Raw genomic sequence first — 20,901 nt, 5'->3', positions numbered from 1 at the left:
CCACACATTGGACTGTAATGATGGATTGATCATGTTTTGCTGCCATCACGTGTCTGTGATGACACTGTCGTTTTTATGTAATAGTAAAATAAACCTACATTGCCTCAATCAATCTAAATGGTATTTTACAATATTGATCTAATGGATTTGTTTCATTTTGAAAAGATTTCATAATGGTATAGGTTGATTCAGTTAGCAACTGATTCATTGATTCATCAATTAAGTCAATTATTTGTTATACCCCTAGTTCTAAAGAGTATTCAAAACAAATGGCATAGGGAGTAATAAGAGACTATACAAAACAGTATAAAATCGGTGTAAGCTCTTTTGAGTGATGTAAAAAGACAAAAAAAACAACAACAACAGATGATTACTTTTATCAATATGTGTCTACAACACATGTTACAACAGAACAACCGTTAGATGACCTCAATAATATTCTTGCTAATTTTGAGACACATTTTTTAAACAACAATTTTCAGATGGGCAGGACAGATCCATAGCAAACCTTACCTTTCTATTCAAAATTTAAAAAAAAGCAATCATCACAGAGGACTACTTCCACTTAAAACACATGCCAACAAATGTGCAGGCCAGTAAATCAGGAAGCTCAAAGAAAAGTGTCATGTTCTGTTTACTTCAAATAGCATCAGGATGCTACACTGGTGTTTCAGGGATCACTCATTAATTAAAATGGGTATTACTGCCTGACCCCCACTCTCTACTTGTGTCTGCTTGACATATGGCCATGGACATAAACTGATCATGTCCTTTAAAAAAGCCTTTTGAACACACAGACATTTATCAGAAAGGGTTGGGGATGAACGAATTGAAGAGACAACAGATGCACACCAATATATGAGTTATGGAATCAAATATCCCTAAATACTTCTGACTGAAGTAGGTGACTGCTAAATTCTGCACAAGACGTCTAGAAAGCAGCACTTTTTCAAGTTCAGTTGGGAATTCCAATTCAAGCACCACGATGATGATGATGAATGGAGTTATTAATCTAAGTAGGAGAATATGGTGGGGAATGTAATATACATTTCAAACATGGCAAAATTGATGTCATGTAGCGTTGTACATCAATCTTACTGTCTTTCTTAGGCAGATTACCCATCCAGTTAGACAGATGGTTACAAAGTTTATAACTGGTTTTGGATATTTCTGTGTTTCATCAACATTTTTTAAAGTTGGCAGCAAGGTGAGAAATAGAACAGATCCTCTGGCTGTTCACTTTTTGAGGGAAAAACAACAAATAAACAACAAATTAAAAGCATGGTAGCAGTTGTTCCACCAAAGATTCAAGTAACTCAGTCTAATCAGAAGGACTTATATTTTTAGACCAAAACAATCAGTTGTGATTGGTTAAAGAAGGTAGTATCTGTTTGAGTCAATGCTCTAAATAACCAACTCAAAGCTGTAAATTCACAAGGTGAAGTAACGAACTCACAAGGCACTGCGTGACGGTAAAGGTTGTCACGGATGGTCTGCTGCAGCTCGTGGTCAGCCGACGATTTCTGGAAGCGTTGACTCAAGTAAGTCTTTAGGTCCTTGTTCAGCTTGTTTCCTGTCATCAAAAACAAACACAAAAAACATCATTTTACTGTATGATGGCAACTGAAATCAAAACAAGATGAGCGAAAATAAAAGCTTTACAAGTTCGTCATTGTCTAATGGGCACTCGCCGAAGGCTTTCTTTTCCATCAACAGGACTTAGCCAAAACTAAGACTGGGAGTGCCGCAGCCAACACCACGGAGCTGCACTCCCACAGCTACGCCATCTGGACTTCAGACACATATTAGGCTACTGAAAGGCAAGCACGGCTGGAGAGAGTCCGAGTGTGCGTTTGAGTGTTTGTCTGTGGGTGGTTATTACGATGAGTGTTCACATTGCTTCCAGTTTTAATGTGCAAACGAAGCACAAGCAATGTGACATCATTACAAACAAAAAGGGTGTGAAAGGATGCAGACAAAAAGTTGATGATTGTTTCTAAATGTAAACTCATGAATGAGTTTATGCAACAACAACAAAAAACAAAACAAACAAAAAACAAGTAACCTATAAAGGTCGACTGTACATCAGTGTCCATTTATAATCTTCCATCCATCTACAGATGCTGAAAATTTTGGTCGTCTTGAGCAAACCAAGGCCCCGAATCCTGTTTCCATGGCAACTGTGTGTATTAATGTGTTCTTGTGTGTATAATAAGATGATTGAGTTTGTTAGCACAGTACAGAATATCATTCTCCACTGGCTGGCAGAATGATTATAGAGGTTCATGTAATAAAAATACAACTAATGCCTGATGGGCATGTCCCACAAATATGATACCATATGAAACAGCTGACTTTTACTTTAGGACAGATTTCAGCTAATATTCCTAAAGAGACAGTAGAGTCTTAAGACAGTAAGGATGATGGTTTACAAGCATTTCTGGTTTGCCTTGACAGAATTTTTAATGCCAACAAATCCTACTGTATGGTAAGATCCCTCAATTTTTGTAAACTACATCCATCAGATTTTTAGATCAACTTGTTTATGTTTTTTTTTTTTAATTTGATCTCAAAATCTGGTTTGGCAGTTGATAAGTTATAACAAAATTGTTGTAAAATGCTCTTACTGGAAATAGACATGACTTTAGCACCTCGGTAGGAAGGCCGTCCCTGTATTTAGTAGTAACCACTATATTCTAGAAACTATTGATTCGAGGAGACTCATAAAATTGCCTGAAAAAATGTCACAAACTATGAACATTTTGGAAGTCTCACAACAGTTGTTTTAGAAACCACTAGTTTTTAAAAGCTTACATATCGTTGGTCTTCTAAATATCCGCCATTGAAGAGCGTTTGACTTTCTGTCACACTGCCTAAGCTCTTCCTGGGAGGAAACGCTGCTCCTGGCAGAGTTTCGTGCACACATATCACTCTGTTATCCTCACAACAGGTCATAAGCCAGCACTCAGCCTGACAAAAAGCCTACTACAATCCCTGAAGTGAGCTTTTATGTTAAACTAATCGAATAAGCAACAGGCATTATTTGGTGCCAGACTTCTCACTAGAAGATGATCGAAGTCCGGAATGTACAAGAAATTCATGAAAAAAAGCCATCTCCAACAGGGACCAAAGGAACTCAATTATTCTAGGTTGAAAACATGAGAAAAAAGTGACTCTAAAACAAAATCCAAATGTTTACACATTTTCCTATAACGCAAGAATAATTTTATATTGACCGAGACGTTTTTATAAAAAAACAACAACCTACAAAGGCATTTCAACAGAGAAAAGATCTTAATTCTGTTTCTTTTGAATGAGAAAGGCTTGTTCCGTACTGCCGACAGAGAAATGGCATTAAAACAATGGCAAATTGCAGACTCTGGGAAAAAGTGATCAAAAATGAATAAATCCATAATGTCTCAAAAAACAACCAACTTTTTCAACAAACCAATAAATGGTTACATTGATCTGAGCTAGCCATGAGTCATTATAGTCACTCATCATCATTTTTATGTAAAAACAATTTTGGAAGAAAGTTTTTTTTCTTTCTTCATTTCTTAATGGAGATCTGAATCCCAAGATCAAAAATGTTCAATAGCTCTGAAGGTACTACTGCTACAGTCGCCAAATTTTCTCACATTGTCACCTATTATTTCCAAGTTAATAGTTAACATTTGTTTCTAGTTAATAGTTGCACTGTTTTGACTGGATTGCTTAAGATACTTCACAGAAGTGCTCTGTTTAAGAGTTACATGCTAAAAGAAGGTTAATAAAATAAAAATAGGACTCAACCAGGATCTCTTTATTACATTTCTTTCCTTTTTTTTTCAATGTTTTAGAAAGTATTGGATTGGGACTCGGTATCGACAGATACTCAAAATCAAATGACTCCAAATCGGATTGGGGCCACAAAAAAAAAAAAAATTTCTGATCAGGACATAAATCCTAAAATAATCTTAAAATTATTTAGTTTGGAACATCAATCCCAAAAACTCAGCCTACAACTATATTGGAGTCATTTTAGCCACATGGCACACAGAAATCCTTCTAAAGGGTGAATAACTGTGACCATCGCCCCAAATCCTTTAGAAAACACATTAAAGATGACATTTCCTTTAAACAGAACACACCTGCTACAGATTTTCCATAAGCTCTCTAAAATAAACAGGGGAACGCGACAGAAAAAAGGCAAATGGGTGGGGGGTTCACATAAGAGGCAGAAAGAGTGGGTAGAGCATGTATAAAAATGAAAAAAAAAATAAAGGACAGCATGGAATGCAGAGTCAACATCAAAAGACTAAACACTGCTGAATTGTGTCCTTTTTTCCAGGCTTGTCCTGTGGAGCCCACCCCAGCGCTCTTAGATTTGATCACCCAGCCAAGTCCCTGATCAGACATGCATAGCCAGACATGGCAGAGGCGAGACCCTCCGCTGGCAGCTGACATCTGTATTCGCAGCATGGAAATAATTTGATCCTCCCGTGTGCAGGGGAGAGCGAAAGGGGAGGTTTTTTCTGCCTTCTGCTGATCTGGAATTGGAAAGATTCTAGAACTCGTAGTGTCATGAGGTTTTCTTTCATTCTTTGTATGTGAATTGCTTATTCTGAAATTCACGTGTAAAGAGAATTGACTCGTTTAAAATGGTGAAGAATTCAGTGAAACTATTTGTTCTTCTTGTCATTCTAAGTCTATTATTAAATTAAATATTGAATAAAAAAAGTCTAGTTTGGTCCATCCACCTTTCTCTCCATGAGAAAAGTGGATGGACCATCATACGAGTTTGTATGTAGAGCATTCACAATAAGTTATTTTCTTATTTTTTTAATTATTCTATACAATCAGGCCAGAACTACAAAAAGATATGTCAAGAACACTGATGATCAATAAAGCTTTAGGAATATTTAAGATTTTTGTTAAATTTCTAAACAAAAATCCAAATTCATTTTCATTTTCCACAGTGATTAGCCTCACAATTATATCAACTTTATTCTGGCCTATTAATCTAGGAATAGAACCCATTAGATTGGCATTACACCACCATTGGCAGGTAGAACCGTTGACTGTATATGAGGACTGGACTGAAGGAATGTGGCGTCATCCATAGAAAATGACTTGTTTCCAGATCAAACGAAATCAAGTCAATTCAGTCGCCATTTTCTTGCAACACAAACGTTGCCATGTTGGAGTCAGAAATTGTCAGGAGGCAGCGGCTGGTCCGAGTTCTATGGCAACCACTCTCGCCAATCAGGAGTGAGCTTGATGGAAGTCCACACCTCAATCACTTGAAAGCAGGCTCAGGAGAATCTGTCAATCAAACGTTTTCAACGTTGGATGTGAGACAACAAAGTTTTTTCATGACATCTGATTGGCCAGTTTATAACTGGGATAACTTGCACTACAGAAAAAAAATGAGCATTAGCATGAACATCTTCAAAAAAAAAGGTAGCACAGCAAGAATAGTTATTCTGACAGATATGACAAAGTAACGAGTATGTTTTTTTCCTCAATAGAAGTCTATTGGAGTTTAGATTTTTGGGACCAGCAGGTTCTATTTGAAGGGGAACGGGTCACTCAGTCAGCTTATCATATCACAGTCAATGGGTAGAACTAACAACCCATCAATCAAATGACCAAGTTTTGATGTCTCCAAACAAAAGTCCATAAAAGGTCACAGCCCCTCCCAGTGTAAATGTCATGAAACAATGTGACAAAGACGCCAAGATCTTTTAGAATCGAGCAAAAGATGTTTTCTGTTCCCCCATTTTGAGAGTGGAGACTGGTTTGCAGTTACTTTGTAATCAAACTGACTGCAGTGTAGTTTTCAGTTTAGAAGTTAGAATCAGCTGCTGCAAACCCACCGTGACAAACAAGACCTTCACCATTCTGGCTGACACTTCCAAACGCCGCTCGTCTCACCTTTCGGTACCACAAGAACAGAAGCTGAAAGACATGTTCCACCGTTCTCCAGTGATGCAATTCACACAGCAGTGTGGAAAAAAAAACTTTTGCAGAGACGGAATGAACAGACTGGGAATGGTTGGTGACTTCAACCAGAAGAAACATTGATCCTCTTTCTGCAAAGCAACAGTATATGTGACAAAACGGGGAACCGTCATATGTCCGAGTGCCAGCCAGTCCTGCATGTAGCCAAGTCAGAATTGGCAGTCCCAGCATGTTTGGCTGTGCTCTGAGTGTTGTATTGATGTTGGATACACTAACAACTTTTTTTTCCCTTTTTCTCTATTGAATTGTCTTTTGAAAGTGGCATTTTGCCTGCCAGAAGCTATAATTAGAATAAAAGCTTTTTTAGTTGGTTATCTACACTCATTTATAAATCTATTCATTTCTAAGTCCGCCAGTATTTTATATTTTTCTAAAACATTTTTTCAGCTCAATCACAATACAGATGAAATACAGATACAGATTCTTTATTTTTTCAAGTGAAGTTTATTCCTCATAAAAGCCACTTTAGGCTTTTATGAGGAATCTGATATACAAACTAACAAAAGTCAGAGTGACTGAACAAGTAAATCAGCACTTCTGCTTAAGCCCGGATCAGAAGCCAAACACGAAGGTTCGTGCCACTCCGGCTGGTCCAACCAGCTCTAAGTTAAATTAAGCAACAAGCACAAGCTGCTAGAAGCCATTGCCTAAGTAATCATCTCTTAAGTGAGCGGTTCTACCACAGCTCCAGTTAATCAGATAATCAGGACTAATCAGCATTTAATTGATTCAGTTATCTACAGTCCACATTCTCATCTCCACTGATCAGAGCTTAACCATATGTCATAATGATTAAGTGACAGCATTGGTCTTAACTGGTCCACACTGGCCTTGTCCACATTGTTTGGCTTTATTTGGGTCAAGGTGTCAAGTAATTAAATTCAGTTATGGTTGCAAATAAAAAAGACCCTTAAAAATGACAAATGCCATAAATAGGGGTTTGTTTTTTAAAGAAAATGTGCTTGTAATGAACAGCCAGTCAAGTGGAGATCATTGTCACAGAGAGAAGTTCTTGTGCACTAGTGTGTCTATAGGATGTGTGAGCATTTGTGTCTCTGAGCTCAACACTACCCCCTATGCTTTGTTGAATTTGGTTTGCATGACAGTCATGGACAGTCTCTGTAGCCATAGCAACGGGTGCTATATGTGAACTCACCATAAGGAATAGTTTGCAGCCAGGCATAGTCTGCTGCCCCCTTCTGGATCATCTGGACATTACAAAAATAAACAGATTTTTGCCTGTATTTGTAGTTTTACTTAAAAAAATATCAACTCCTTTACAAGTTTTTATTAATAGGTTAGTCAATTAACCCCCCCCCCCCCCCCCCCCCGACGCACACACACAATATATTAAGTCTAAAGTATAAATTAGATTGAAAATGTAAGCATCCAAAATCATTATTTAATAAAAAAATAATGGATTTCTTACAGAGTTCTGTTCAAATTTAAAAAAGAAAAATATTGGGGGAAAAATAAAAAAAGACACTTAATACTCAGACAATACAAAATATATCTGTGTTTTGATTTTCCATAAAATATCCTGAGCTTCATTTAAGGAAAAATGAAAGACTCAGAGTGATGAACTGTCTGTGCAGCTTGAAAACAACCAAAAATAGATTTTAATTTAGGATTTCCTTAGTCAAGATGACGTGGCCAATCCTAGCAGCTTAAATCACCGATGACCTCAGTTTGACCCAATATTTTAGTTCAAATGAGCTGTTGAGGTCATACTCAACAAAACGACCTAAACTTATGTTGAAGCCATTTACTTGACTACTTTGTGATTCTTTTTGTTATTCAAATTTAGAAAAGCATAGAAAGGACAAACATGGATGAAGGAAGACCCTGAAACAAGCAGTAAATTGGTTGATAAATTGTGATGAAAACTCGGGAGCATCTTTACTAAATTTAACTCAAATTCAACTTTGTTCAGCCGACTTCATTCTAAAATGATTTTGTAAACATGCTTGAAGTTTGTGCACATCTAGCGATTGTTGCGTAGCTTTGGCACGTTTGGTGTATTTTTCTTTATGCTGCATCGCCATAGCAACAAGCATCCTGAGTATATTGTAAGTCTATTTGCCTCCAAAAAGTCTCAAAGTTCAAGCTTAACAGGAGGCTTTATAGATGCAGAGCAGGGGCAAGAATGAGGGAAAAGATGCACAATCAATTTCCTATTCAGTGATCAGAGCATGAAAGGCGGATGAGCTCACAACATTAGTGAAAACAGCACAAGAATATGGAGAAGGAAAATGAATGTGTGAGGTGAGACACAGCTACAAGAGCAAAATCCTGTGTTTCTGCAGGCAGAGTTGGAAGTCAGCATCAAAAAGGAGGACAAGTCATCATTAAACAACAGCTGGAGTGATTCTGAATACGAAAGAGTGTCATCCTAACGGGAATGAGCAGAAGGCCATTCCTACCTGCAGCAGTGAGAGTCCATACTGATTCTTAGGAGTGAGCGGGTGACCTTTCCTGACTGACAGATGGCTGCAACCATTTCATTTCCCATCAGGGATTAATAAAGTCCTTGCTAATATGAAGTTTCACTGAACACTCTGACATTTTGGTTCAGGTTGTGGGTTTAAATTTCAACCCACACACACACAACCAAAGGGAAAAAAAAAACTAAATCAATACCAGGGTCTCAGAAAAGTCTCTGATATATTATTAACCCTTTCTGTATGGCTGTTTGTCCTGGAACTGTTTGCTTGTTTACCATGATCAAGATTGCCTTCATTGATTGCAGACGTCCACATGGGAAAAGAGCTGAGGATCTGTTTACTCACGAAGAGATGCAATAAAACAGACGGTTTCCCCATCTGCAATCTGACAGCAGAAATAAGATCTTCACGTAACTTTTTATGCTCCTTTTTAAAACAAAATATGTGTATGCATGTCACACACCACCAGCACTGTTCTCAAAAGACACAGAAAACACAATTAACAGACGATGACGGAGCTGAACAAGGACTTTACAACTCGACTATATTAGAGTTTCAGATGCTTACAGGAGGCTTCGTCTTCCTTTAAATCAGGCCAAGCATTGAAAAGACTTTTTAGAAAAGAGCTTTAAAGACTTCCTATTCCACCCAAAATGATCAAACTCTGTTTCATAACTTTAATAAGCTGAATAAAAAAAAGCCTTGCATAATTCATAACCACATTTTGAAACTGACCTCAGTGATTAAAAGAGCAAAACTGAACACGTCTGTCTAAATGACAAACCTCTCACCGGAGATCAAATTCTGTCCTAGATTTCACTTCAAATGTGAAAGTCTTTGCAGTTTTGAGCCTTTCACCGAAACAACTCCAGCATCTCTCCATTCCTCTTTGATTTTACAGCTAGACAAACAAGCATTGTGTTTGTGTGTGTGTGTGTGTGTGTGTGTGTGTGTGTGTGTGTGTGTGTGTGTGTGTGTGTGTGTGTGTGTGTGTGTGTGTGTGTGTGTGTGTGTGTATCAATCAGCTACATTCATTAAAAGCTAAGTTAAAACTTGAAACAGAAGTACAGTAAAAGGAGTGTGTCCATGCTCCTGCCAAACCTGGATCTGCCTCTGTGTGTGTGTGCGTGTGTGCGTGCGTGTGTGTATAACCAGCTGTAGGGACTCCATGTCTTCATCAGAGTTTCCCTGACTTAATTGGCCACACGGGGAGGAGTCAGTTATTCGACATGATTGTGCAGGGTCTGCTGCAGACAGGCTCACCTCGGGGCGCAGGGCAAGCTCATTATTTCTGCCACCAGGGGGCACATTGAGCTCAAGATGATGTGTGTGTCCTGATAAGCATGTGAATGCAGGGGGACCATATGATGTTTGTGAAAGCTCAGAGTATGAAGGTGCTCACACCTGTACAACATGGACCTACTTTTAAACAGCTTAACTTTTATGGAGAGGTTTAAAAAAGAAAAAAAAAAATCAAATTAAAATGTTTTTCTTTTTTTTTGTAAATTTAAATATTTGAGTTGAGATATAGCAGCTATAGATTACACTTTAGCTTTGATGATGAATATGTTACAACAGTAACCTATATAAACAAGTGTACAGCCAAAAATAAAATGGTTTTAAAGATTAGTTCCTAAAAACTGAACGTTTCCTAGAAAAACACACATTCTGGATTTTATTCCATTAACAAATTTTATTTTTTCCAACTCAAACTCTCCATCAACAGAAAAACTTTTAGTTCCCCATCAGCCAGGGTTTTGATCCATCCATCATGCAAAGGGAAGACACAGCTGACCCACTTTCCTGTTGCTGTCACTGCTGACTCAAGTTTGCACTAAAAATGGTGTTTGAATGCACAAATGCAGACATGTTCTCATGCAGATGAATACACTCAGCAACACATGCATGCAAAAAAAGGGACTTTGAAACACACCGCATCTGCTCGCAGATCTAATTTTAGGTACAGGATGACTACACGCTCATTTAAATACAAGAAGCCCATCCTACAGTGAACGGGCATAAAAATAAAAAAAGGTGCAACCTCATCCTTTATTTTTGTTATTAAAAAACATATTTCCACACATTTGCAAATGGAAGATTATAGAGCAGACAGTTTTCCCTCTGCACATTAAAACATTTATTTCTGAAAATCTCATTAAATGCATACATGCATGCCACAGAGTTGGAGGTTGTGGGCTAATAGGGCAGCAGTCACTGCTGCTCACATCTACAGTGGTTTTTGGGTCAGCATCAGGCACTGCTCATCCAGCCTTGCATCGCTTCACAGCTGACTCCAGGCCAAGCACGCACACACATATACACACAATTCTACAACTAGCAGAAACAGACATGTATGGAGCACTGGAGACTACCAGTTACTGAGTGAATCAACAGTAAAGTGCAGCAAATGTATGTAGTCACCTTTAGCAGAAGGTTCATGACCTTTTACTTCTTTTTAAGTGTTTATTTTTAAACAAACCACCTTAAAACTATTTATTTCATTTAGGTTCTGCACACACATCCCCATCCACAAGCTAAGATGCAAGTGCCAGGCTAACTTTGAGCTGAGGAGTTTGGGAGAGGAACTTCTAAGTGTGGTGACTGAGAGTCCTGGAAGGAGGATGTGCTCACCCAGACACGCGTTCACCGGTTTAAAAAAAAAAGTGTGCTGCAACTGAATCTCAGTTTGGAGACAGTCCAGATCTAAGACCTCTGCCAGTTTAAAGCATTAATCTACCACAGAGGTCCCCTCCTGGACTGTTGTGACGACTGACACACACACACACACACACACACACACCCACACACACACACACACACACACACAGAGGCAGATCCAGGTTTGGCAGGAGCATGGACACACTCCTTTTACTGTACTTCTGTTTCAAGTTTTAACTTAGGTTTTAATGAATGTAGCTGATTGAAACACACACACACCCACACACACACACACACTTCTCTGCGCTGCTTTCACACATGAGATTGCAGTTTTAATCTTGTGTTCAGTTCTCCTCATTTGGGGAAAACAACGTTTTCATGTTTTGCTCTGTTTGAGTAAATAAAAGCTTCCATATTCAGCCTGCATGCTGCAGTGGGCCTTCACAGATGAAATACAATTATCCCTTCATGTACTGACAACATGCAGAATAATGTATGAGCAAATATTCTACTACAGTTTACTACATGTTTTTGAACTAAGCATTTGCTGTCTCAGAGTAATACAGACGCATCTGCTTTACATGAACCCAACTTTATATAGTCTTTTTTTGATCTATGAAAATGTGTTTTTTTTTTTCTGTCATTACAGCTGGATGAAGAAAAGAAGTTTAGAAAAAAAAACAGCATATCTGCAGCAAGTGTGCAACAAGTCAGGATGGGTTGTTTTTTTTTCACCTGATGTCAAAGAAAAGCCGCTAATGGACGAAGAGCAGAGCAATGATGAGGAGAACAGCAGAGACAGAAAGAAATACCCTGATGTGCAACAAAAACTGAATATGATTTACAGTCCCTCAAGACATAAAAAAATATACATCAGGAAAGAAGCATTTAATGTTTTCATAAACTGAAGGTATTCAGATCTGAAAAAAGACCCACGTGGTGCTGCACCAACTTATAGCTGCTTAAACATGCAATGATTCAAAGAAGAATCTCACCAATATCAGCAAATAGAAACCCTGCAAGCACACTGGAGACTCAGTTGCATGCAAACATGGCAACAAACAAGCTCTGGGATTGTGGCGTTTCTGCTGATACCGCATGAATTTGGGGGATTTCAAAAGTTTCCAAGGGAAAGAAAATGTAGTGTCCATGAAAATCCTCAGCATGTGTGAAGCTGCGTGACGCACTGTGTACTGTCAAGAGCAGAAGACAACTTAGGGATACAAAACTAGCAAAAAGAAAGTTGATTCTGGTTATGTTCTATAGAAAAAAAGAAGAAAAAAACAGAACTGGGATTATTGTCAAGACAGATTCCTAATGTAATCCCTTTCAATCACAACTCAAGACAAATACTTGATAAATTCCTGGCATACGGTCTGTGTAAACTCTGAAATTACAGAGTTACAGATGCAGCTGGTAAAAATTAACCCCTTCATTTAGGATACAGAGGATTCATTGTGTTGGTGATTCAATGGTGGTCATGCTAACTTCTAGAGAAGGATTTGCTTCAAACTGAAAAATGTAAGGGCGCCGGCCCCATACCAAATGTTACAGTGAGCTAAGGCTGCAGAGACTTACAGATGTGTTTACCTTGGAGGCTGGCTGAGTAAATGAAGTGTTTGCCAATCTAATCCCAATGAAGCAGAAAAGAATGTGGATTCTAGAGCCGCAGTGAATCCAAATAGCCGATGAAAGTTTAAAAAAAAAACACACCAACCCATGCCTGAACATTAGCAATGCAATCTGATGATACTTTGTATGGACGGTTGATAATAATTAGAAATACTTATGGCCAACAGACATTTATTTGTCATAAATCAAAACCAGCAACAAGTGGGATTAGACTTTGTCTTACGTTCAGTCCCAGGTCAGACAAAACCAAATCTGATGACTCACAATAGGTAACCAGGGACTGGACCAAAAGAAGTCTCGGAGCAAATAAAACACATCATGATTAAAAGCAAAACTAAAAAATGGCAGATTAAATATCACAAAGAATGCATTTTGAGGATCATGTTAAGTCCGTTTGCTGTATTTTGTTTTTAATCTGTTGTAAAAACAAGACTGATAGTGCCTTGTTATTCGATAAAAACTGAAAAACAGATGGATGTGGTCATGTGACTCACAGGTTTGCGTGCGTTCCGGGTTCTACACCTTTAATAGAGGATGGCTAAAGGTTTTCATATATTGGTTTTCAGTACCAACCAATACAAAAAAAAGTCCAAAAATCTAACCAGCAACAGAAGCATTTTTTCTTTTCTTCTTTTTTTTTAAATTTCCTGATCAGAGCTTATTTTAAGCAATAGCGCCCCCACAGGAGCAGCTCGAGAAACTACATTATGTCTTCTAGCAGCTTTGGCTACATTGACACTGCACGCTGAAACAACCCAGTTCCGATTTTTTTGCCCCTATGTGACCTGTATCTGATCTTTTCATGACAGTCTGAAAAACACAGATCTGATCTTTTCAAATGCGACCCAGGCCACTTGGGTATGTGATCCGGAATCCAATACATAGCCAATCTTTTCAAATGCGACCTCTGTCTGAACGGCCAGGCCACATGTATCCAACCCGTACGTCATTGAGACGCTACAAACGTCATCATTCTGAAAAAAAAAAAAAAAATCAAATTTTTTCAAAAAAATCGGAATTGAGCATTAAGCCCTGCAGTGTGAACGTAGCCTTTGTCTTCTCAACTGTGAAAGCAAACCAAAAAGTGTGTGGGAAAAACTTAAATAATTGTATATCTCTACAGAAACACTCCCAAATACTTCAACTGTTTCAAATGTGCATCTGTGAGCATTTCACTATGCACATGACTGATTTCTTGGAAATTCTTGTTCGTATGAAGGATAAAGCCAACTTACAGAACTGAATCTAATGACTTTTCTCTTCCATCATTTGGTACAACCAAACGTCTGACTGAAAATGCTCCAACTGCAGGGATTCAGCATTTATTACCTGAAACTCCGGATAGAACAGTAAAGAAAATACATTTTGAATGTAATTATTGAGCAATGACTAATTCAAGAATCAGAAAACAGTTTATGAGGAAATTGTTGTTTATATCTATGGATACCAATGGAAAATGCCAGGTAAGTAGAGCTTTTTTTTAATACTGGTCTGATCCATCTACCAACTAAGTAGAACAAAATATTGCTGATAATGTAATACTGCATGTTTACCCCTTAAAGACCCCTTGAATGAGACTTTCATCAATATTGCTTTCCCCCACATAAAAAACCACTTGAATAAAACAAAAAAAGAGCATTTATGAAGAAAGAAAACACAAGAACACAGAGGGAGGAAGAAGAGAATGAGATGAATAAAATCTCAAAGGAAATGAGTCAGAGAGCAGTAGAGGAAAGGTGGTGTCAGGAAAATAAAAGGAGGGGGGGGGGGCTGAGGTTGAAGGAGGAGAGGTTAAACTCTGTTGAGGTTTTGTGGGGGTTTCCTCCACCCACTGCTTTTCAGGATCATGTTGGAGAAAACTGTAGAGTTTAAAAGGGTGTTCCATCTCTGCATCTGCAACTAATCATAAAAGTGACTAAAACATGGAGAGCCATGTTCAAGTTACCTCTAAAAAAATGTCAATCACACAGAGACAGTCCCGTTAAAGCCAGCACAAAGAGGAAAGAATTAGTAGCTAATTTGTATGCAAATGAGCTTTAATCAGTGAAAGCAGCAAGGTGGGGCTAAACCTGGATGTTCTCTGGCTTTGTGAGTGAAGGAAGGTGAAACAGAGCATGATGATGGACCAATTTACTTCAAAAGGCTTCATCTGCAGAGAGAGCCATGTCAGTGCAAAACCATAAGGTGCTGTTATGAGGAGACAAAGACTTGTTACTGAACGGGAATGTGAAAATGTTTGCTCTTTTTCAAACAGCCTTATATATATTTTATAACAATGACCAAGGTTCATAAATTATGGGTTTCCTCTCCACTCCCTGTTATAGAGTGCAGTTGTTTGAAACTACATTGAAACTTTAGATATCATGAAGGAGTTTTGCTTTTCTTTTCAGGCCTTAGTCACAACTGCCCTTGCGGGTGAATTTGGGCTGTGTGCGGGGGGAAAATGGGCAAACCTGTGTGGAAGCATGCAGGTGGTCGCACAAAATATCAATGTCGTAGACCACTCTGTCAGCCCAGGAAAAGAACATGTTCCTGCATTTCTTTTCCCTAAAGTCTCATTCAAGCGTCTTGAGCAGAGTTTTTGTGATGAACCAGAAGAGTCACTTGACTGGAAAAAAAAAAAAAAAAAAATCAGCGAACTCGCGAATATTGAAACTCGAATAAGTGGGGGAACACTATATACCTTGTATAAACATGCACAGAGTCAAAAAGTAGATGTGTGTTAAAGTTTTAAATAACAAAAAAACTAAAATTATATTAACGTTTGCAATAATATCAACTGGATATTGGCATCCTGGCTCTACATTGGGCGTTCACACCAAGCATGACATTTAGTTTGTGCTTTTTTGCTATCTGGACATTTCCTTAGAAACTACACTATATAAAAAAATGAAAATAATAAGTCTGAATTGACAGGTGACTTGAAAGAATTGATATTAAATTAGACTGAAAGGATTTTTTTCTTTAATTTTTTTAAGAATACGCCTATTGAAGGGATTCAGCAGAAAGTGCAGGCCAGAATCCAACCCAGAAATGAAAGAACTATAAATTACAGCAGGGAATCTTTAGATGACAGGCAGTGATTTTCTAAAAAGCTTTTCTGTACTAAATGCATCAAAGCCCTTCACAGACATTTTGACTGTCAAAGCAAGCTTTTACATGATCTAAGGTGCTGGATAGTCTCAGTGAAAAGACTTTCAAAGGGACAGAATTACGATGAATCAATTTCTAGTTGATTGTGATGAATGCAAACTTTCCATTTTATTATACACAAGTCAAATACTGAGTATGCAGCAAACAAAAGGCTCCTCAAAGGCAAAGAAAGGCCTCAGATGATTTATAACAGGCCCTTCTTAGACACAGTGAGTATTAAGGGTTGCCAATATATAATCTACCATTCATCTTGATTGAAAGCACAAGTTTGTAAGAGGGGCATAAGGCAGGCCATGGTATGTGGCTTGCCTCTGTTTCTTTGCTTTCCTTGTCACTAAAGAGGAACAGACGCTCACTGCACTCATTACAAAGGTTCTCACCATGTCTCTGGACTGAGCCAAACAAAACACGTATAGGATTTCATATCCTCACAGCATGCATTCCCCTATGCAGAGCTCCACGACAAAACCAGCTCCCGACTACAGAGACAGCAGACAACTCATGGGGGCATCATCCCTCTACATCTGAGTGTATAAACTTTAGTTTGGACTCCTTTCATTCATTAATTTTCTTTACCGTTTATTCCTTTTCGGGGTCACGGGGTTGCCGGAGCCTATCCCGGCCACTTGGGCGTAGGCAAGGGATGCCCTGGACTGATCGCCAGTCTGTCGCAGGGTAGAATATCCTCAATCACATATCCATTCGCTCTCACATTCACACCTATTTAGAGTTGCCAATCAACCTATGAAGCATGTTTTTGGACGGTGGGAGGAAGCCGGAGATCCCGGAGAAAACCCACGCATGCACGGGGAGAACATGCAAACTCCACACAGAAAGTTCCCCCATTGATCGTGTGTTTTTCATTTGAACCGGGGGCCTTCTTGCTGTGAGGCAAGAGCGCTAACCACTGCGCCACCGTGCAGCCTAGTTTGGACTCCTCTAGATCTAAAAGAGGTGTATGATTTTGTGTGGATCATCCTTGATGCTCATCTGTGCATGCAGACAGACACACATTTAAAAAAGGCAAACTGAAGCAGAATGAAGGAGGACCCTTAAAACACGTTTCACCAACTGGGACTCCATACACCAGGCTGCTGAACTAAAAAACATTGATCCAAAGAGCTGACGGAGAGCTGACGGAGCTTCTGCAAAACCTGACCAAACCAACTACTCAGCAAGATCAAATAAAGGAATAAAAATAAAGGAATAAAAAGAGAATACTTGTTTATGCAGAAAGTATGAATTTGGGATTTTTTGGGGGGGGGGAAACACATCCTGCTGAGAAAGCAGTGGTTTGCCTTAAAAAATTGGTGACTTTGTGCTCAACTGTAAAAATATGAATTTAAGTGTAAACTATAAAATAAATGCAGATGCTGGACCTCAAACCAATAAAAGTTCCATTTTAAAAAGCATTATTTGACCGGAGAAAGGTAGCTTGCCATCTCTCGGTGGGTGGAGTATCCTTACCCCAGGTGGAGGAGTTTAAATATCTGGGGGTCTTGTTCACGAGTGAGGGAAGACCGGAGCGTGAGATAGACAGGCGGATCGGAGCGGCGTCCGTAGTTATGCGGTCGCTGTATCGGTCTGTTGTGGTGAAGAGAGAGCTGAGCCGAAAAGCAAAGCTCTCAATTTACCGGTCGATCTACGTTCCAGTACTCACCTATGGTCATGAGCTATGGGTCATGACCGAAAGAACGAGGTCCCGAATACAAGCGGCTGAAATGAGCTTCCTCCGTAGGGTGGCGGGGCGCTCCCTTAGAGATAGGGTGAGAAGCTCGGCCACCCGCGGAGGGCTCGGAGTAGAACCGCTTCTCCTCCACATCGAAAGGAGCCAGTTGAGGTTGCTCGGGCATCTAGTCCGGATGCCTCCTGGACGCCTCCCTGGAGAGGTGTGCCGGGCATGTCCCACTGGGCAGAGGCCCCGGGAAAGACCCAGGACACGCTGGAGAGACTACGTCTCTCGGCTGGCCTGGGAACGCCTCGGGGTTCCCCCAGAGGAGCTGGAGGAAGTGGCTGGGGCGAGGGAAGTCTGGGCATCTCTTATTAGACTGTTGCCCCCGCGACCCGGTCCCGAATAAGCGGAGGAAGATGGATGGATGGATAGATGGATGGATATTTGAAAAAATTGTGCAGAATGGTGCAGCTAATGGTAAAAAAATACACCCTCTTTTGATACTTTCTAATGAAAACATCAACACGCCAAATGGTTTGCATCATACATTTAGAAAATTTGAAAGAACTACTACAACTAATGCTTTAAGAGAGTCATTTAGGAACTCCACTTGGTCACACTAAAGACCATCACAGCCTCAGTGTTTACATACTCAGATTTCTGGAAATAGTTATTCCTTTGAAAGCTATAATCACTGGTTTTTCTCTGAATTTCTGATGATGAAGCTGTTTCTGTTCTTTTCTTTTTTTTAGTCTGTTTACCATCCTTACCATCCATTATTGATACCGTCAACAAAAGAAAAATTAAAAAATATAAAAATATAAGAAGAATAAAAAAACAAACAGAATTTGACTGAAGTTCCTTTTTGAATCCGTTACTTTACAATTAGATAATTGTATAATTATTGATCATTTTCAGTTAATTCATGAGCATTAAAGTGGAAAGCACATGTCCTTTGTAGAAACAAGCATGAGGTGCAGTAACACTTCAATGTTGTGATCATCATTACTATCCATCCACTACTAGACAGCCTGCGTATGTAGGAGGAAGGAGCGTGCACAAATGTGTTGGGGGTGCGTCTTGATTATTCTGCAGCGGACCGCTCTCTAGCTGCACGCGAGGCTTCACCTGTGCTCTCTGGTACAGACACCTTCTCAGAATATTATATATTGCCCATTAATAAACGAGACTGCAGACACTGCAGACACTGAACCTGACACCCATGAAGAACGCGGGACAGGAGGCTCCGCCTTTGTTTATACAGACACGTAACTTTACGCTGCACAAAATAGTTCCAAACAAAACATGTAGTGATATTCATGGAGATCTAACAGCGCGTTCATGTTTGGTGTTACAGAGTGAAGGAGAACAGTAATAACACCCCCCCCCCCCAACACAAAATCCTCCGGCGGGTGGCCGTGTCGCGCCCTCAAGAATGCACGTAGCTTGTAATGGAAGTGAATACAAGGCAAATAAATAATTAGAACGCAGTAAATTTGAGAAAAAAAAAGAACGCAGTAAATTTGGCGTATTTCCTCGCGAGACGTAAACTTGTGTTGAAGAATGAGGATGTGTGTGTGTGCTTCTGAAACCGCACGCGTGTGTGCGTAAGTAGAGAGCCGCGCGTGCAGCGTAGAGGTAAGAGCCGCACGCTGGCAAGAGGGATCCCGTGAGAGGCGCTCGCAGGGAGTGAAGGAGAACAGTAATAAAAGGTTTCCCTTGATGTCTGAACACAGGACTAGCAGAAAAAGTAAATTATCAGCAAAGATGAATGTGTTCAATGTCTGTATTATAGTTCCAATCACGCACCATATGCAGAACTTTCAACAAATTAAAAAAAATAAAAATAAGTGCTGTGACACGGTGATGAGGTCATCACGCGGTGATGCGGTTATCGTCACACCCCTACCCAGGACCTAATAAATTACAGAAGCAGCTTATTTTGCACTAAATGATGCTGTAAATCAATAATTCATTAGGCTGTAATAAGACAAAGTGGGGGAGCTGGAGCTCAAAGAGACCAATTTGCCCGGCTGTCAAAATGAATCCAGGAAAGAAGCCCTACGATCTACAGAAGTTGGACAAACGTTTATATAAAAAAAATGCTAAGAGTGATGAGAGAGGTTATCAGAGAGTCAACCACAACTTCTAGCTTAAAGTAACTCAAAAGTTGTACTAAAAATGAAGTAAATATGTTAAAGAAGTAATATGTTGAGGACATTAAAATGAAGTATTTTTCACCACATTTGTATTCATAAATGGCAACTATAAAACAGCAGGGTGTATCGCTGTGTCTGCTGAACCATGCTCATGCAGAGGCTGACAAGTTGAAATATGCTGATAGCTGACAGACAGACATTTAGAACCAAGCTGAGCCTGTTTTTGCACAAACTGTGGTTGGCAGTGATGCAGCTTCATGACAGGATTGTTGGCATTTGTTGATTTGTCTTTTCCATATCTTATCACCTTCAGAATCTCCTGCCATGTTGTTTGGAGCTTCAGTGTGCAGAACTGTTTCCCTAAAGAAACACTTTATCTAAAGTATCAAACTGATTTCCTTAAAATGACAAAATAAAAAATTTCTAAGTTTGTCCTTTAAAAAACATATAACATTCATCATTTTGGAATTTGAAACAAATTGACATGTAAATGTACTTATTTTATTTCAATCCCAAGGGACCTAAAATGAACAGATATGTTTTAATGATGACACTAATAAGAAAGACTGACAACCCTTTCCATTAAAAAGCTCGAAGGACTGGTAAAGAACGGCAACCTGTGTTTGATTGGACACATTAATCAAGAGCACCAACTTCACTGTTCAGCAGAGAAGCAGAATACAGTATCAAGCCAACTTCAAATTCTCATGGTTAAGTCTCCAGTGATTTTTTTAGGCTTAAAAACATTCACTTCTGTGTTTTCATAGTTTTTACTGAAGAAGGTTTAGCTACAAAAAGCAGCAATAGAGAGTCACGTGTCTGCATATCTGTGATATTAAACATTACTAAGAGGATGGACGGATAGAAAAGCAGAGGTCCAAAAATCAAACTCTGTGGAACTGTGTGTGACTTAACAAGTCTTAGATTTCTGATCACCAATAAAAACAGCACAGTTCCTTCCTCCAAAATAAGACTTGACCCAGCTGAGACCTGTACCTGACACAAAACACTTCCAACCGTTTTCTTGCCTATTCAGGAGGCTTTTATTCTGCACAGAATTAAAGGCTGCATTCAATCCTGAATCAGAATTTACATGGATGCTGTCTATCACCTTAACAAGTGCAAGGAAGAAAAGTCTGTGCAAAACCCCAAAAAAAACAATCTTGGTTATACCGTACAT

At 39.2% G+C, this 20,901-nt stretch overlaps 1 protein-coding gene across 12 annotated transcripts in view; it reads right to left on the bottom strand.

Annotated features, from left to right (window-relative positions):
• magi1 (membrane associated guanylate kinase, WW and PDZ domain containing 1) overlaps positions 1-20,901 on the bottom strand; it is a 118,876-nt gene that overhangs the window by 68,672 nt on the left and 29,303 nt on the right. For all 12 annotated transcript variants that reach the window (XM_011475077.3, XM_020703285.2, XM_020703286.2 and 9 more), the window contains exon 2: positions 1,457-1,573. In XM_011475077.3, the coding sequence (XP_011473379.1) occupies positions 1,457-1,573 (117 nt within the window). The remainder of the gene's footprint in view (positions 1-1,456; positions 1,574-20,901) is intronic.

Source organism: Oryzias latipes, chromosome 5 (assembly GCF_002234675.1).
Source record: "Oryzias latipes chromosome 5, ASM223467v1".
Classification (NCBI taxonomy): domain Eukaryota; kingdom Metazoa; phylum Chordata; class Actinopteri; order Beloniformes; family Adrianichthyidae; genus Oryzias; species Oryzias latipes.
This window is presented reverse-complemented; position numbering and strand designations above follow the sequence as displayed.